The 12,581-nt window shown below is 29.6% G+C and overlaps 4 protein-coding genes and 1 pseudogene across 5 annotated transcripts; 2 read left to right on the forward strand and 3 right to left on the reverse strand.

The window, feature by feature from the left end:
- Positions 1–21: 21 nt before the first annotated feature.
- LOC113371580 lies at positions 22–789 on the forward strand (annotated as a pseudogene).
- A 51-nt stretch (positions 790–840) lies between these two features.
- Positions 841–8,044, reverse strand: LOC113371535 (integrator complex subunit 2). The gene is made up of 11 exons (XM_026612163.1): positions 7,396–8,044; positions 6,892–7,094; positions 6,666–6,812; positions 6,499–6,605; positions 6,240–6,437; positions 5,984–6,167; positions 4,893–5,906; positions 4,608–4,805; positions 4,368–4,536; positions 4,063–4,275; positions 841–1,496 (listed from the first exon to the last, which is right to left on the reverse strand). The coding sequence occupies exons 1-11, from the start codon at positions 8,042–8,044 to the stop codon at positions 841–843; spliced, it is 3,738 nt and encodes a 1,245-aa protein (XP_026467948.1).
- On the reverse strand, positions 1,604–3,842 carry LOC113371541 (rab5 GDP/GTP exchange factor). The gene has a single exon (XM_026612169.1). The coding sequence runs from the start codon at positions 3,840–3,842 to the stop codon at positions 1,701–1,703; it is 2,142 nt and encodes a 713-aa protein (XP_026467954.1). The 3' UTR covers positions 1,604–1,700.
- Positions 8,045–8,376: 332 nt separating the features above from the next.
- LOC113371563 (PRA1 family protein 3) lies at positions 8,377–9,174 on the forward strand. The gene is made up of 2 exons (XM_026612196.1): positions 8,377–8,840; positions 8,907–9,174. Exons 1-2 carry the CDS (start codon positions 8,435–8,437, stop codon positions 9,044–9,046), a joined length of 546 nt encoding a protein of 181 aa, XP_026467981.1. The 5' UTR covers positions 8,377–8,434; the 3' UTR covers positions 9,047–9,174.
- A 3-nt stretch (positions 9,175–9,177) lies between these two features.
- Positions 9,178–12,034, reverse strand: LOC113371545 (anaphase-promoting complex subunit 7). Of its 2 annotated transcripts, none has more exons than XM_026612174.1 (11): positions 11,806–12,034; positions 11,447–11,732; positions 11,187–11,372; positions 10,815–11,026; positions 10,489–10,738; positions 10,343–10,407; positions 10,152–10,283; positions 9,929–10,084; positions 9,731–9,858; positions 9,530–9,630; positions 9,178–9,426 (listed from the first exon to the last, which is right to left on the reverse strand). In XM_026612174.1, exons 1-11 carry the CDS (start codon positions 11,881–11,883, stop codon positions 9,317–9,319), a joined length of 1,704 nt encoding a protein of 567 aa, XP_026467959.1. In that variant the 5' UTR covers positions 11,884–12,034; the 3' UTR covers positions 9,178–9,316. The 2 variants fall into 2 exon arrangements, with proteins under 2 accessions (XP_026467959.1, XP_026467958.1); XM_026612173.1 differs by having other exon boundaries at positions 9,178–9,462.
- Positions 12,035–12,581: the final 547 nt, after the last annotated feature.

Raw genomic sequence — 12,581 nt, forward strand, 5'->3', positions numbered from 1 at the left:
ATATATAACCTAACATGGTGTGACTATTTTGACACATGTCGGACGACGAAAAGAGAAGGAAACATTAAAAAAAATTAATGTTGGAAATAAATTCGCAGCAATTTTATTATATCTGTTGGATTTCGATTAAAAATGTCTACTTCTTCCGATTCTTCTGATGATGAAGAAATGCAAAAATTTAGAGATGCTGCGGATCCACAATTATTAAATGATAGTATGTTTAATAACACAAAGAAGCAAGGTATTTTAAGGTTATAATATATATTTCAATCTAAGGATTTAACTTTTTGTAAGTTTAATAATGACTGTTTGCAGATACTTCAAAAGCCAAACAAAATATTTCACAAAGATCACTACAATTAGAAGAAACCCATTACAATGATATCAATATATCCGAATCTACCCAGAAACATTTTCAAAAAAGTTATCCGATATCATTAATAAACAAATAAAATTTGTGGACTTTGAATCTTCTCATAAAAATGATTCTAAAGATGAAGAAGCTACTACTGGAGTCAAATTATTAAAAAATTCTAAACATTTTTTGGACGATTTTGAAAGTGACCAGATCAATTGCATTGAGCATAATAAGAAACACAGAAAAAATGAATTTAATGACAAATTAAATGAAAAGAGATGTAAAGAAGTTGCTGTAAATGGGAATGATGTTCTTGCCAAATTAGATACAAAACATTGGTCAAATAGATCTAAAGCCCAAATATTTTCTTACAAAAAAGACAAACAGACTGCGCTTTGTACTTTAATTTCAGATAAATAATATATAAAAAAATGCTAATTAAGTATTTATTTTTATTCTTTAGCATTTGCAAAAGTTGTAACTTAGTCCAACAATTCAGATGGTAATAAATCAAACTTAAGTATTTCTTCCTCTCCTGGCTTATCAATTAATTCACTATCACAATATTTCATTACTTCATAAATATTATCAGGAATACTTCTAGAGTTTTTACTGGTTTCACAAAATAATCCAGTTAATTCAAAAACACTATGCAATGCATCTTGATCATCATTAATATTCACAGAAGAATTTGAACTCTCATTATTTTCAAATAAATCTGCATTCTCATATAATTTTGAAATTTCATCTGCATTTATGTTCTTTGAATGCATGGCATTGTGCCTTAATGAGCACTTCATTGATTCATTGGCTTCATCATTTGTTGATTCGGTAATAGACATGATTTGGTGTTTCAATAAAGCCTTTTTAAATATAAGAGTTACAGTCTTGTCTATTTCTTTACTCAAGTCATCATAGGGCAAACAGCTTTGTGATTGTATTCTGGCCATTGGGCTAAATGTATTATGAGGATGGACGCCCGATATTCTTTCCAATGAAGATTGAGAATTCACTATTTGTCCTAGCTGCATTAAAAGAGATAAAATATCATCTACTAAGGGTGGAAATGCTTCGCTAATCCTAACAAACGATGGTAAAACTCTCTGGAACAAACCAGTTGTTGTATCTGATGACAAAGCTGTGGAATAAATTTATTATGTATAAAATAAACATTTAGCATAATTTATAAAAATTAGAAAATATAAGAACTAACAGTCGTACATGCCTAATTTTTAAGTCGAGTTGAGTAGTTTTAAAATTATTAAATAATAAGACTAGCACCAAGAATTTCTAAAAAGTTCATAACATTTAAGAACAATCTTAAATTGTGGCATTAAATGATTCAAAGAATGCTATCACTAGGACTCATTGGCAAAACTGGTGTATTTTGCTTGGGCATGATATCTTTTGCGTTAGCCAATGAATTGACTTTATCATTAGTATTCTCATTTATTTGTTTCTGCATTGGCAACATAATATCTTTTGTGGGTTTAATTGGAGAAGGCAACAAGCTATCAGTGGTAGGAGAATCATTGCTATCAAAAATGCATTCATTATTTGGCTTTTTTGAATAACATGTAGCCTTATAATCTCCATTTGCCAGTGGATCAAATTCAACATAATCCTTGTGAGTTAAAGTTTTGCACATGTCTGGTTGGTTGTTAAGTCTTGAAGAATTATCGTCTAGTGTTAACTCTTTGTTGCCTAATATATCGCTTGTTGACTTGAAAAAGCTTGCATCTAAATCTTCTGTAGCACTATTATCATTACTGTAATCAGACAAATCAATATCATAATTTATATTTTGCAAAAAGTTGCTCATTTCATCAGGAGTTGCTAACTCATCCAAAGATTGTGTATCATATGACTTGAAACCAAATACCGGTGATGGAGATAAATATTCAATGGATGTTGATGTTTTCAGATTTGGTGGTATATAATTTTCTTGAATGATCAAACTATTAGATAACGTATTAATTATGGGAGTCAAGTAATCTTGAGAGTTTTTATCTTCACTATTTTCAGTAACAATTTTTGGAGTGGATTGTTTTAATGGGTCAATATTTTTAGGTTTCTCTGAAAACTCTATATCAGAAAGTTGTGGATCCGTCTTTAGTTCATCTATCTTAATATTTGTTTCCATTTGCTTTTCATCTGTTTCTGCATTTTTTATTGGTATTACAAAGGGAGTTCGAGCTATAATAGCTGCAACTTTTGTAGTAATGTCTTGTTCAAATTTTTCTAGTTGCATTTTCAATTCCTTCAACCCATCAGAAACTTTTACTGATCTACTATTCAGGTTGCTTAGATCATTTAGATGTTGAGCTCCACAATGCAATGCTTCACACATTGTTAAAGCTGCTTCCCACTGCCCATCACCTCTACATGGACCATTCATGAACGCATCAAACTGTTGCTCAGTCATGTTCAATGAATCGGCAACTAAATTTTCAATGAATGACACGGCACAACATAAGTTAGTAAAATAATAGCCACCTTCACCAGACATTAGCCTTGAAGCATTGCTGAATCTGGTTATATAATTTATATTACTCTTAAGTCTAGTTGGATTAGCTTTTAAAACTATAAATATTAAAACAGGTAAAAATTCATCTGCAGATGCAGGTCCATCATATGCTGTCTGCAATAACATAAAAATGCTTCTGCAGCACCGAACTATACAGTTTAACTTTTCTTGAGGTGATTTTACAGAATCCATGCTAATCAATTCAGTTATGGCAGTATAAACCAGTTCAATAACTTCTGCATTTCCTTGATCAATGTGGCAATCCAGGTGTTTTGAAGTTACCCAATTTAACTGTCGAATTCTTTCCTGAATAGCCCAATCCTTTTCTTCATCAGTTGTAGATGGTGGACAAAATAATAATTTATACAAATATGTGGTGGCATATTTTTCAAAAAAATCTAGTAAGCTTTCTTTAGTTTCTTGTGTCAACATTTTGTAATAACTGCTTTCATGAATTTGTTTCTCAAATAACTGATAACAGTTCTGAACAAATTCCTCAGCTTGTGATATATCAGGTGCTTTTATAACACCTTTGTACAATGCTTGGAGATATTTATGAACATCACGCTCAGCAATTGGTGTTAAATTTTTAGCGAAGGTTGAGCGAAATTCTTTATCCAGCTTTTCAAGATCAGGATTAGATTGCTGTACAAATTCACACTGAACTTTTTCATTGGGTTCAGCTCTTGCTAAATCTTTTGCATTAGAAGACTTTCGAAACACATTTAGTTTAGAAAACTTAATTTTCTTTTGCTTATCGCTTTGAAAGTTTAATGTGGATTGTTTACTTTTATTATGAACGTGCAATTCTTGTTTTTGTCTATCTTTCTGTTGATGTTCTCGATAACATTTTGAACAATATCCATCCCACTGAGCATTGCCATAAAATCCACACCCACTTTTACATTTGAGATCATTTTGATCTATTCGTAAAGATGGTGATTTTTTCGAATACATAGTGTATAATTTTTAATATTATAAATATAAAAAAGTATTTGTTTGAGTTTTACATTCTTAAATTTGAATATAAATCAAATGTCAAATTCTGAATTGACAGATAAAAGAGTGATCCCATATACAGTGTTGCCAGATTATAGAATTGATATTTGTGCAAAACGAAAAAATATTCAAAAAATCAAATATAAATAAAATATAAATAAATAAATATATATCATACCTCCTAATAATGTGGATAAGGTATTAATACAGAGCCTTGCTATACTCATTGTTTTAGGCAGAGCATATTGTAATGAAAGATATGATATTAAGTCAACTGCAAAAACTTGTTTCTCTAAGCACGGTTGGCTCAATAATTCTGGTACAAAATCTAAGCAAATATGTATTGACGGTATTCCACGGATAGTCATGCTTAATAATTCATTAGGATAGCCTGCAAGACGATATCACTCAAATAATTTGATATAATTACTATAGTAATTTAATTTAATAGTAATTAAGAATTTGATTTATTCAATTTTGTACCTTGAAAGTGAATTAATTTCACCAATGAAGGATCCGCAATAAAAACCTGATGTAAATGAGAGCATATTATGCTTCTGATTTCCCTTAAAGCCCATTTATGACCTGGTATTTTTGAATCCTCTTCATTTTCTAAACAGGATTCAAGCAAAACTTGCACAGCTAAACTTTCCTAAAGTTACATGATAAATATGTAAATATATTGCAAAAATATGAAATCTTTACATCATCAAATTTTCATACCTGAGCTGCTACTAAAGCGATACGTAATTCTTCTCTTTCTGACTCAGTAGTTAATTGTAAACCTTTTTCTGTAAGTGGTTTGTTCAAAACATGCCTCATCAATTGTATTCGTGATGCTGCTAAACTTGAATGCAAAATCCTCAATACAATTTCAAGTACAGGTGCATTACGAAAAACTCTAGTGTCACATCGTAATACCTACAAAAGAAAAAAATATTCATTATTTGATAATCTATTCAAGTCAGTTGAAATAAAATTCAAATATATATTTGAGTTAAAAATTACCTGCAATGGGTCTGCCAAAATATTTTCTTGGGTAAGAAATACATCTTTTGCAGAAGCATTATCATTTTGGAGAGCATTCACAGTCATTACCCATAGAGTTCTAGGTAAAACTGTATTCAATTGCATCCAAATTCTTTTATAAAGTTCTTGTACTTTTCTAGGGATATTATGAGGTAATATAGATTTAATATGCTTTATAAAAACTTCTGCAAATGTCCATATATCAGTCGGATCTTGCAACAACATCTTTTGCAAAACCTTAATTAGTGCATATGGATTATTTTCCAAACTTGAAAAAGCTTCTTTTATGCTATTTTCAGTGACTTGAATATGTTTAGTAATTTTTCTTGAAACAAAATTATTATTTTGAAACCAGTCATCCACTAAAGACAAATGTGGAAAATGTGTTGTCGCTAATTTCAGAAGTGGTGCAAATAAACAAGCATATTGTGCCTGACCTTTCTCTGCTTTAAGTAATAAATATTTTATAGGCAGCTCAGCTAAAAATTCTGCACTATAGCTTTTAACTTTTCTGCCATTAGTTATATTATTTGCAGTATTACTCAATCTAGTATCCTCATATAATAATAAGTAATATAATAAAAGCAACTGTGAAGCTAAAGTTGGTTTCTTGGTATCCAGATTATCATTGCTCACCTTTTCTAATTGTGAATTAATTTTCTTCACATTAAAATGTGTACCAAAAACAGAATTTTGAAAAATTCTTCTTATTTCTTCTTCAGTAATTGGCGAATGTGTATGATCTGAATTTGTTTTGGTATTTGGTATGATAATTGAATTGATATAAGCTTCTATTAAATTTGGTAAAACTGGATGTATAGGAGCAGTAGAATTACAAATCTGGCGATATATCCATTGCTTAATTGATACTTTATGTTTGGTAAAAACTCTTGATTTGAGTAGTTGGTAAATACAATGTATTGGAAGATATCCAGTAATATTAGCATTTAGATTTGACGTTACTGGTACTTTTACTGCATGTGAAGCCACTACCTAGATGATAGAATTCCAAGGGATAAGTAAAAACTGAAAAATAAATATATTCTAGGAAACTGATAATATTTCAATACCTGTTCAGTAAATATATCTTGTGTAAAAATTTGTTTCAATCTCGTCATGTTATTTGGCCTTAATGGCACTTTCATACCAAGTGTTGCACAAACTAATTCACATATAGCAGGTAGCTGGTTACTGTGAAAGTGAATAGCCATCAGAAGTAACATTTCTCCAAAAGATGCACTTAAACCACTCGCACTGTAAAGAAAAATAACACAAAATATGAAATAACATAAAATATAAAATTAAGTGAATTTTTCTTAAGAAAACCTTTCAAAATATGCTTCCTCTTTTAGTAACCATTGTACCCATTCAACTCCTTTTGCTTCCAGGTTAGATTGTGACAGTAAGCTGGGACAAGCAATTAGCATACACAAGCTCAGAGAAACAAAACGAACTCCAACAGGTGTAGCTGGGGGTTTGGATGTCACTAATTTAACTAATAAGATTAACTCATCATCTCCAAATCTGAAGCAATAAGATATTTCAATCACTATTTAACTACTAATCTCAGATATTCTATACACACTTAATTCCTGCAATGCTCCTCAATGAGCAATACAAACGAAGCAGAGATGTGGCATGCCTTACGACAGACTCAGGAAGATGTGAATCCACAGATTGTGATACAATATTCTAGAAATATTATATACAAATTAATATTCAATTTTCACTAATCAAATTACTCAAACATACTTTTAATCTTCGAAGAAGATCATCTCTTAACATTTGAACAGCATTTGCTGATTCTCCTTTTCTTTTCTGACTTGATCTTATAAATTGTGAAAACCAATTTCTTGCTGATTGATCAAAGCCTAGAAGTAATCCAGATAAGAAGGTAACCTACACAAAAATTTATTTCAATAATTAACACATTTCAAACTTTGTAAAAACAATTAAGATATTTATTTATCTATATCACCATATCGCCCTGCTCAGTATTATCCCAAACACTAATCCAAATGGTTAATGAAGCCATTCTACATAATTCGACACACTTGGCTCTCACACTTAGGGCTTGAGAAGGATTCATACGACACAATGCTGCTAATGCAGACATTCTGGTACGAGCTCCAACAGAATCTTCATCAAAACGATCCCCAAATGTTATAAGATGTGTTACAACTGTCAAGAAATAAAAAAATGTTTTGTATTAGAATATTAGAGTTAAATTATTAAGACAGTAATAGTTTAATAGAACAACATGTAATTTAATTATTTTCTCGATGTTTCTAATATTTATATAAAGGCAAGTGCAACCCTATATATATTTTGATATTGTGTAATATGCAAAATGCAATGTGTATTTCACTTTCGTTAAAATAACTGTGGTGCAAAGAATATTTCAATCACTATTTAACTACATACTCTAAATAAATATAATTTTATTAATATAGTTATGTTTTAAAGTTATTTGATATGTTACCTTCCATGAATGAGCTTGGTTTATTTGCAACCAAGTTGCAAATTATTCTAGGTCCATTTTGAACATGAAGGAGAATTTCTGATATATCTGTGATATTAACAAGAGAAGGAAGTTCTTCAATAGCTATAGTTAACATATATGAAAGTTCATCAACATAGACAACATGATCAAAAAGTTCAGATTCTTTTATTATGAAATCTGTCGTACTATGTTGTTCCAATATTTGAGATTGCATAAATAATATCTCAGAGAGAACTAATCTTATTCTGCGAGCAGAATCACAACGTTCAAACTCTGTGGTAACATCTTGCACATTTTCTAATAATATAGAATCTTTTCTTGAGTTTCCTAATTTTTGCCTCAATTGTTGTTCTTTTTTAACATCTTGTTCCAAGGTTACAAAATCTATACTGCAATGCTTAACTAACATATTTGCAGAATCAAATCTATTTAATACATAAATGATTTCCTTTCGCTGCTCATAAACTCTTTGTGTTAAAATCTCTACTGGCACAGGTAGTAAACTCATACGAACTAAATTTGCTAAAAATGGACTGACTTCATTTTCATTTAATTTTATGAAACTCTTTATATCAACATTTTGCATAGCAGTGTATGCTGAGGGCATTATATATGTTTCCTTAAACATTTTGATGTTATTTTTAATGTCTTAATAAAAGATTATCTTATTGAGGTTAGTACAAACAACAATACAATTCTCTATCGTTTACTATATTATGAACCCTGCATAATTATTTTAGACGCGATTTGTCATATATAAAAACAGAATGAAATGTAAACAGAAGGTTCCAATTAATATTTGTATATTTGTATGATTTGTATCATTGTTAAGTGACGTATAATTTGGATTTATAAAAGAGCGCTTCCTTCAGACTATAAATTAAGGAAACTTTACAAACTTCAGGCTAGTGTGCTATTTTAACGTTATGAAGTTGGCGCTTATTTGACACATGCACTTGACGTACAAGTTAACTTCAAATATTGTAAAATAATATAAATATTGATAAACAATATAAATATGGAAAAGTTTACAGAATTACCATTTGCACCGTTTCGAAATCTGAACGATTTCTTAATGGGTGCATCTTTATATCAACAACCAAACTTTGGTGATTTTGAAAAGTGGGGAAATAGAGTAGTAAATAATTTACTTTACTATCAAACAAATTACTTTGCTATTATTATTTTTATTATTTTGGCCATGATATTTGCATATCCTTTGAATATGCTCATAGGATTTTCTACAGCTGCCTTTGCCTATACGGGGTACCTTCAAATCACTTATAGTGAAGGTGCTGTAAAATCTTTCAAAGTTAAACATCCAGTCGCAACAGTTGGTTGTATCGCAATTGTATCAGCATTGGTATTACATTTAATAGGATCTTTAATCACTTTCCTGTTTGGGATTCTGCTGCCATTCAGTAGTGAGTATATTTCTTTCAAAAGCTAAACAATAGAAATATTAAACTAATATCAATATTACTTTTCAGTTACATTCGTGCATGCTTCTTTTAGAAAACGCAATACAAAAAATAAAATTATGAATAAAGTAGAAGAAATGGGAATTAAAAAAACACCTATGGGATTGATTTTATCGTCTTTGTCCTTGGAACCAAAAATTTTTAGTTAAGTCTTCATTGTGAGTTGCTTGCACAATACAAATTGGAAATTTAATATTTTTAACTAAATCTAGTCTTCGCAATAAACTGTTTTAAAAAGAATTAAAGCAATAAAATTGTATTTTTTATTAAAATATTGCCTGCAAGATAATTATTTATAAAAATCATTATTGTAAACTATAATTATTGAGTATGTATATATGATATAAATATTAAACTAATATCAACATTATTTTTATAATTAGCGATAGTGATTCTGCATATAAGAATGAAATGAGTCATTAAGAATTTGGAACATTAATTTCTAATTCCATGTCACTCCAAACAGCATCTGTTGCACTTTCATTGCCTATATTACTACTGTCAGCACTTGGTGTTCTATTTGAATCACCTACCAAATGGTAACTTGCATCAGAATCCGCATTGCCTTAAGAATTTTTAAGATATCTCATTTGCAAGCATGAATATAATTTTATTTATTAATTTATAAATACCTGATTCATTATTAGCTAGCAAATGATCATAAGATGCATCATTTTCTCTTTGGTCAAGCTTGTTTATGCCTTCTTGAGCTTTCTGATTATTTGGCTCCAATCTAAATATTAATATATTAAGATTTAATTTGTTTCAACAAGACTTTTTTTATTATTAGTATTATAAATATGTTTGATTATTTTACATAGATTTTCACTTACGTTAATGCTTTTGTGTAAGCTGTCAGAGCACCATCCAAATCATGAGTAATACCTGGTCTTGCTAAGAAATCACCTAATACTTGATATAATTTAGCTGAGGGCTGTATTGCAAGTTGTCGATGCAACAGCTAGACATAATAAATACCTCTTATAAAAATCACATTTTTAATCAATTGAAATAAATGACTTTCAAATCACCTGCACAACAGAATAGTTTCTATGTTGTTGTTCTAAAATATCAACCATCAATAAAACGGCAGGTGTATGAGTTTCATTGATTTTTAAAACTTTTTCTAGTATTGTCTTAGCTTTACCCAGATTGTTTGCATCTTTCATTAGTACTGAAGCATACAACTACAAACAAAATATTAAATTGATATTAAGATATTTATAAGGTAATATATTTAAAAAAAATTATCACCGTTAAAGGTCGCGGTGTGCTACCAATTTGTTTGCATGCATTACTTGCAGCATTAACAGCTTCACGATATCTATCCCAAGATAAGTATGTGTCAACAATTCCTTTGTGAATTTCAAACTGGTATGGGGCCACCTAAAATAATTCAATAAATAGTTGTTTATAAAACAAATCATTGTAAATAGATTTCATACAGTTAAAGCATCTCGAAAATGTGAAATAGCCTTATCATGCTTCTTGGATTCCAGCAAAAGAGTTCCTGAAATAGCACATAAAAATTATATAATTCAAAACAATTAACTATAGTAGTTTGTGATAGGTATACACTTGTTTATTTCACCTTTTAAAATCATGGCATCAACATTTTGTGGGTTTTCTAAACACGCTTTATGTGCAAAATATAATGCTCTTGAATTCTTCTTTAAAGCGTATTGACAATATGCTTGGGCTGTCCAAGTCTCCGATGTATATTCAAAAAGAGGCAACATTGGACTAACTAGTTGTTCTAATTCAGTTAATTTATTACTTCTTAAATATAAGCAAGCCATTTTTGACAGACCTCTATCCAGTTGTGGATCATGGTATTTTGCCTAATAATAAAAATACAGTAAAACAATATTTGTCAATTTAAATAAAGACATAAATTATAATATGCAATAAAAATACCCTTTGAAATGTTAAATATGCATTTTTGTAGTCCCCGTTATAATAATAGCTTTCTGCGAGTGCTGTAAGCACTGTTGAATTTATTCGAAGTCCAGGATATACATCTAATGATTTTAAAGTTGAAATAGCTTGGGCATAATCTTGGCAATGGTAAAATGCTTGTGCTTTAATCCATGTTCTCAGCCACTCTGATCCTTCAATTTCCTCAGTTACTAGAATTTATTCAATTTTTATATTAAAATATTACTATAACAACTGACACATTTTAGCATAACATTAAACAATATAAGGAATTTAACAATAGGTACACAATACAACATAATAAAAGATTATGATTTTCAAATAAATTAATAATGTTGTGCCATGTATTACCTTCTAGTATTATTCCTGATATCTCATTGCCTTTTACACCAAGTGATAATAAAGCATCAATTGCTTGCAGCGATAGAGGGCATTCTTTAAGTAGATCTTTATAACATGTAATGGCTAAGCGTTCATGTCCATTTGTACGAAGTAGTTCACCAAGAGCAAACATTATTTTAAGACTCCTTTGTTTAGCTGAAATAAGCAAATATCTTAAGACACCGTTTCTACAAATGCCTTTACAATTTATTTTATGTGAATAATACTACCTGGTATTTGTTGCAAAATATTCAATGCTAGCTGATACTGTTTCAGCTCCATATAGCATAAATGGAGCTTATATGCAAGTTCAGCCTCGGATATATCAATTTTATTCTCATGAGTATTAAGTAATTTATTTTTGGAAGAATTTTTTTTAATTGACAAAACGGTTTTATAAATAGTAGCAGCTTTCCTATACTGTTTTATTTTGAACAATGATTCCGCATAATACATATTACAATCAAACTTTTCAGCTTCGGAAATACCATCTGCTGTTGATAAAACTAGGTTGGCCTGAAATTAATAATTACTATTAGTAATGAACATGTTATTGTTTATAGAAATTCATTTTTCATCATGTACTTACAAGGGAAACAACATTTGAATATAATTCTTGATCGTACAATAGTTTGACTTGCTTAGAAAATAGTTGTATTCCAATCATGATAAATTACTTATTCAATACAAATCTTTAATCAATAATTTAATACCTTTGCAACATATTATTAAACAGTACTACGCGGCTAAAATATAATTAAAATTTCTGTTTAGCGTGTGAATGTCTGTGCGTTTGTTGTGTATGTACTGAGGTTGGGTATTCTTTTGACAGTTTAACAAGTGGATGACAGTTTTGACAGTCCCACATAGGGATCAACTTTTGGGGACTTTTGTCTTTGAATGTTGGTACGCCGTATTTTTCGGTCGTTTTAGCGGCATTCAATTACATTTGGATAAACAGACAAATATTTACACATGATTTACGCGTTAGATATAATATATAAATGTTAACATATATTTGAGTGACAAAGATTGTGCAAAATTAATCAGACCTCTTCGGTAAATAGACAAATGGTAGTTTAGATTTAATATTTGAATGTTTTAATTTAATATATAAAGGATTAACAGGTATGTTGTACAACAAAGATATACAAATATTTGAAACACATCAAAATACTGAATATCTGAATTAGACTTTCTAGTATTGAATTGTTTCTAATAATTTTTAAGATTGATCAGTGAATGTTAATTTCATTCAATTATATTTCACGTACTTTAATTTCAAAGGCAAGTACAATGTTGAATTCATGACTATATTTGTATTATGAAAATGACAATATACAATGGATGAAATAATAGTATTTA

This window comes from Ctenocephalides felis, unplaced genomic scaffold (assembly GCF_003426905.1).
Source record: "Ctenocephalides felis isolate EL2017-DRISC unplaced genomic scaffold, ASM342690v1 CF-g0.4_SCAFFOLD_01492, whole genome shotgun sequence".
Classification (NCBI taxonomy): Eukaryota; Metazoa; Arthropoda; class Insecta; order Siphonaptera; family Pulicidae; genus Ctenocephalides; species Ctenocephalides felis.

What these genes read in the sequence shown, in the direction of transcription:
- LOC113371541 (XM_026612169.1), bottom strand. Translation starts at nt 3,842, where the DNA reads ATGTATTCGAAAAAATCACCATCTTTACGAATAGATCAAAATGATCTC.
- LOC113371535 (XM_026612163.1), bottom strand. Translation starts at nt 8,044, where the DNA reads ATGTTTAAGGAAACATATATAATGCCCTCAGCATACACTGCTATGCAA. An exon ending in AGGAGCATTGCAGGAATTAA is followed by an intron (nt 6,438 to 6,498) that starts GTGTGTATAGAA and finishes TTATTGCTTCAG; the next exon opens with ATTTGGAGATGATGAGTTAA. An exon ending in TCGCTTTAGTAGCAGCTCAG is followed by an intron (nt 4,537 to 4,607) that starts GTATGAAAATTT and finishes ATGTAACTTTAG; the next exon opens with GAAAGTTTAGCTGTGCAAGT.
- LOC113371563 (XM_026612196.1), top strand. Translation starts at nt 8,435, where the DNA reads ATGGAAAAGTTTACAGAATTACCATTTGCACCGTTTCGAAATCTGAAC. An exon ending in GATTCTGCTGCCATTCAGTA is followed by an intron (nt 8,841 to 8,906) that starts GTGAGTATATTT and finishes ATTACTTTTCAG; the next exon opens with TTACATTCGTGCATGCTTCT.
- LOC113371545 (XM_026612173.1), bottom strand. Translation starts at nt 11,883, where the DNA reads ATGATTGGAATACAACTATTTTCTAAGCAAGTCAAACTATTGTACGAT. An exon ending in ATCAGGAATAATACTAGAAG is followed by an intron (nt 11,027 to 11,186) that starts GTAATACATGGC and finishes AATAAATTCTAG; the next exon opens with TAACTGAGGAAATTGAAGGA. An exon ending in CATATTTAACATTTCAAAGG is followed by an intron (nt 10,739 to 10,814) that starts GTATTTTTATTG and finishes TTTTATTATTAG; the next exon opens with GCAAAATACCATGATCCACA.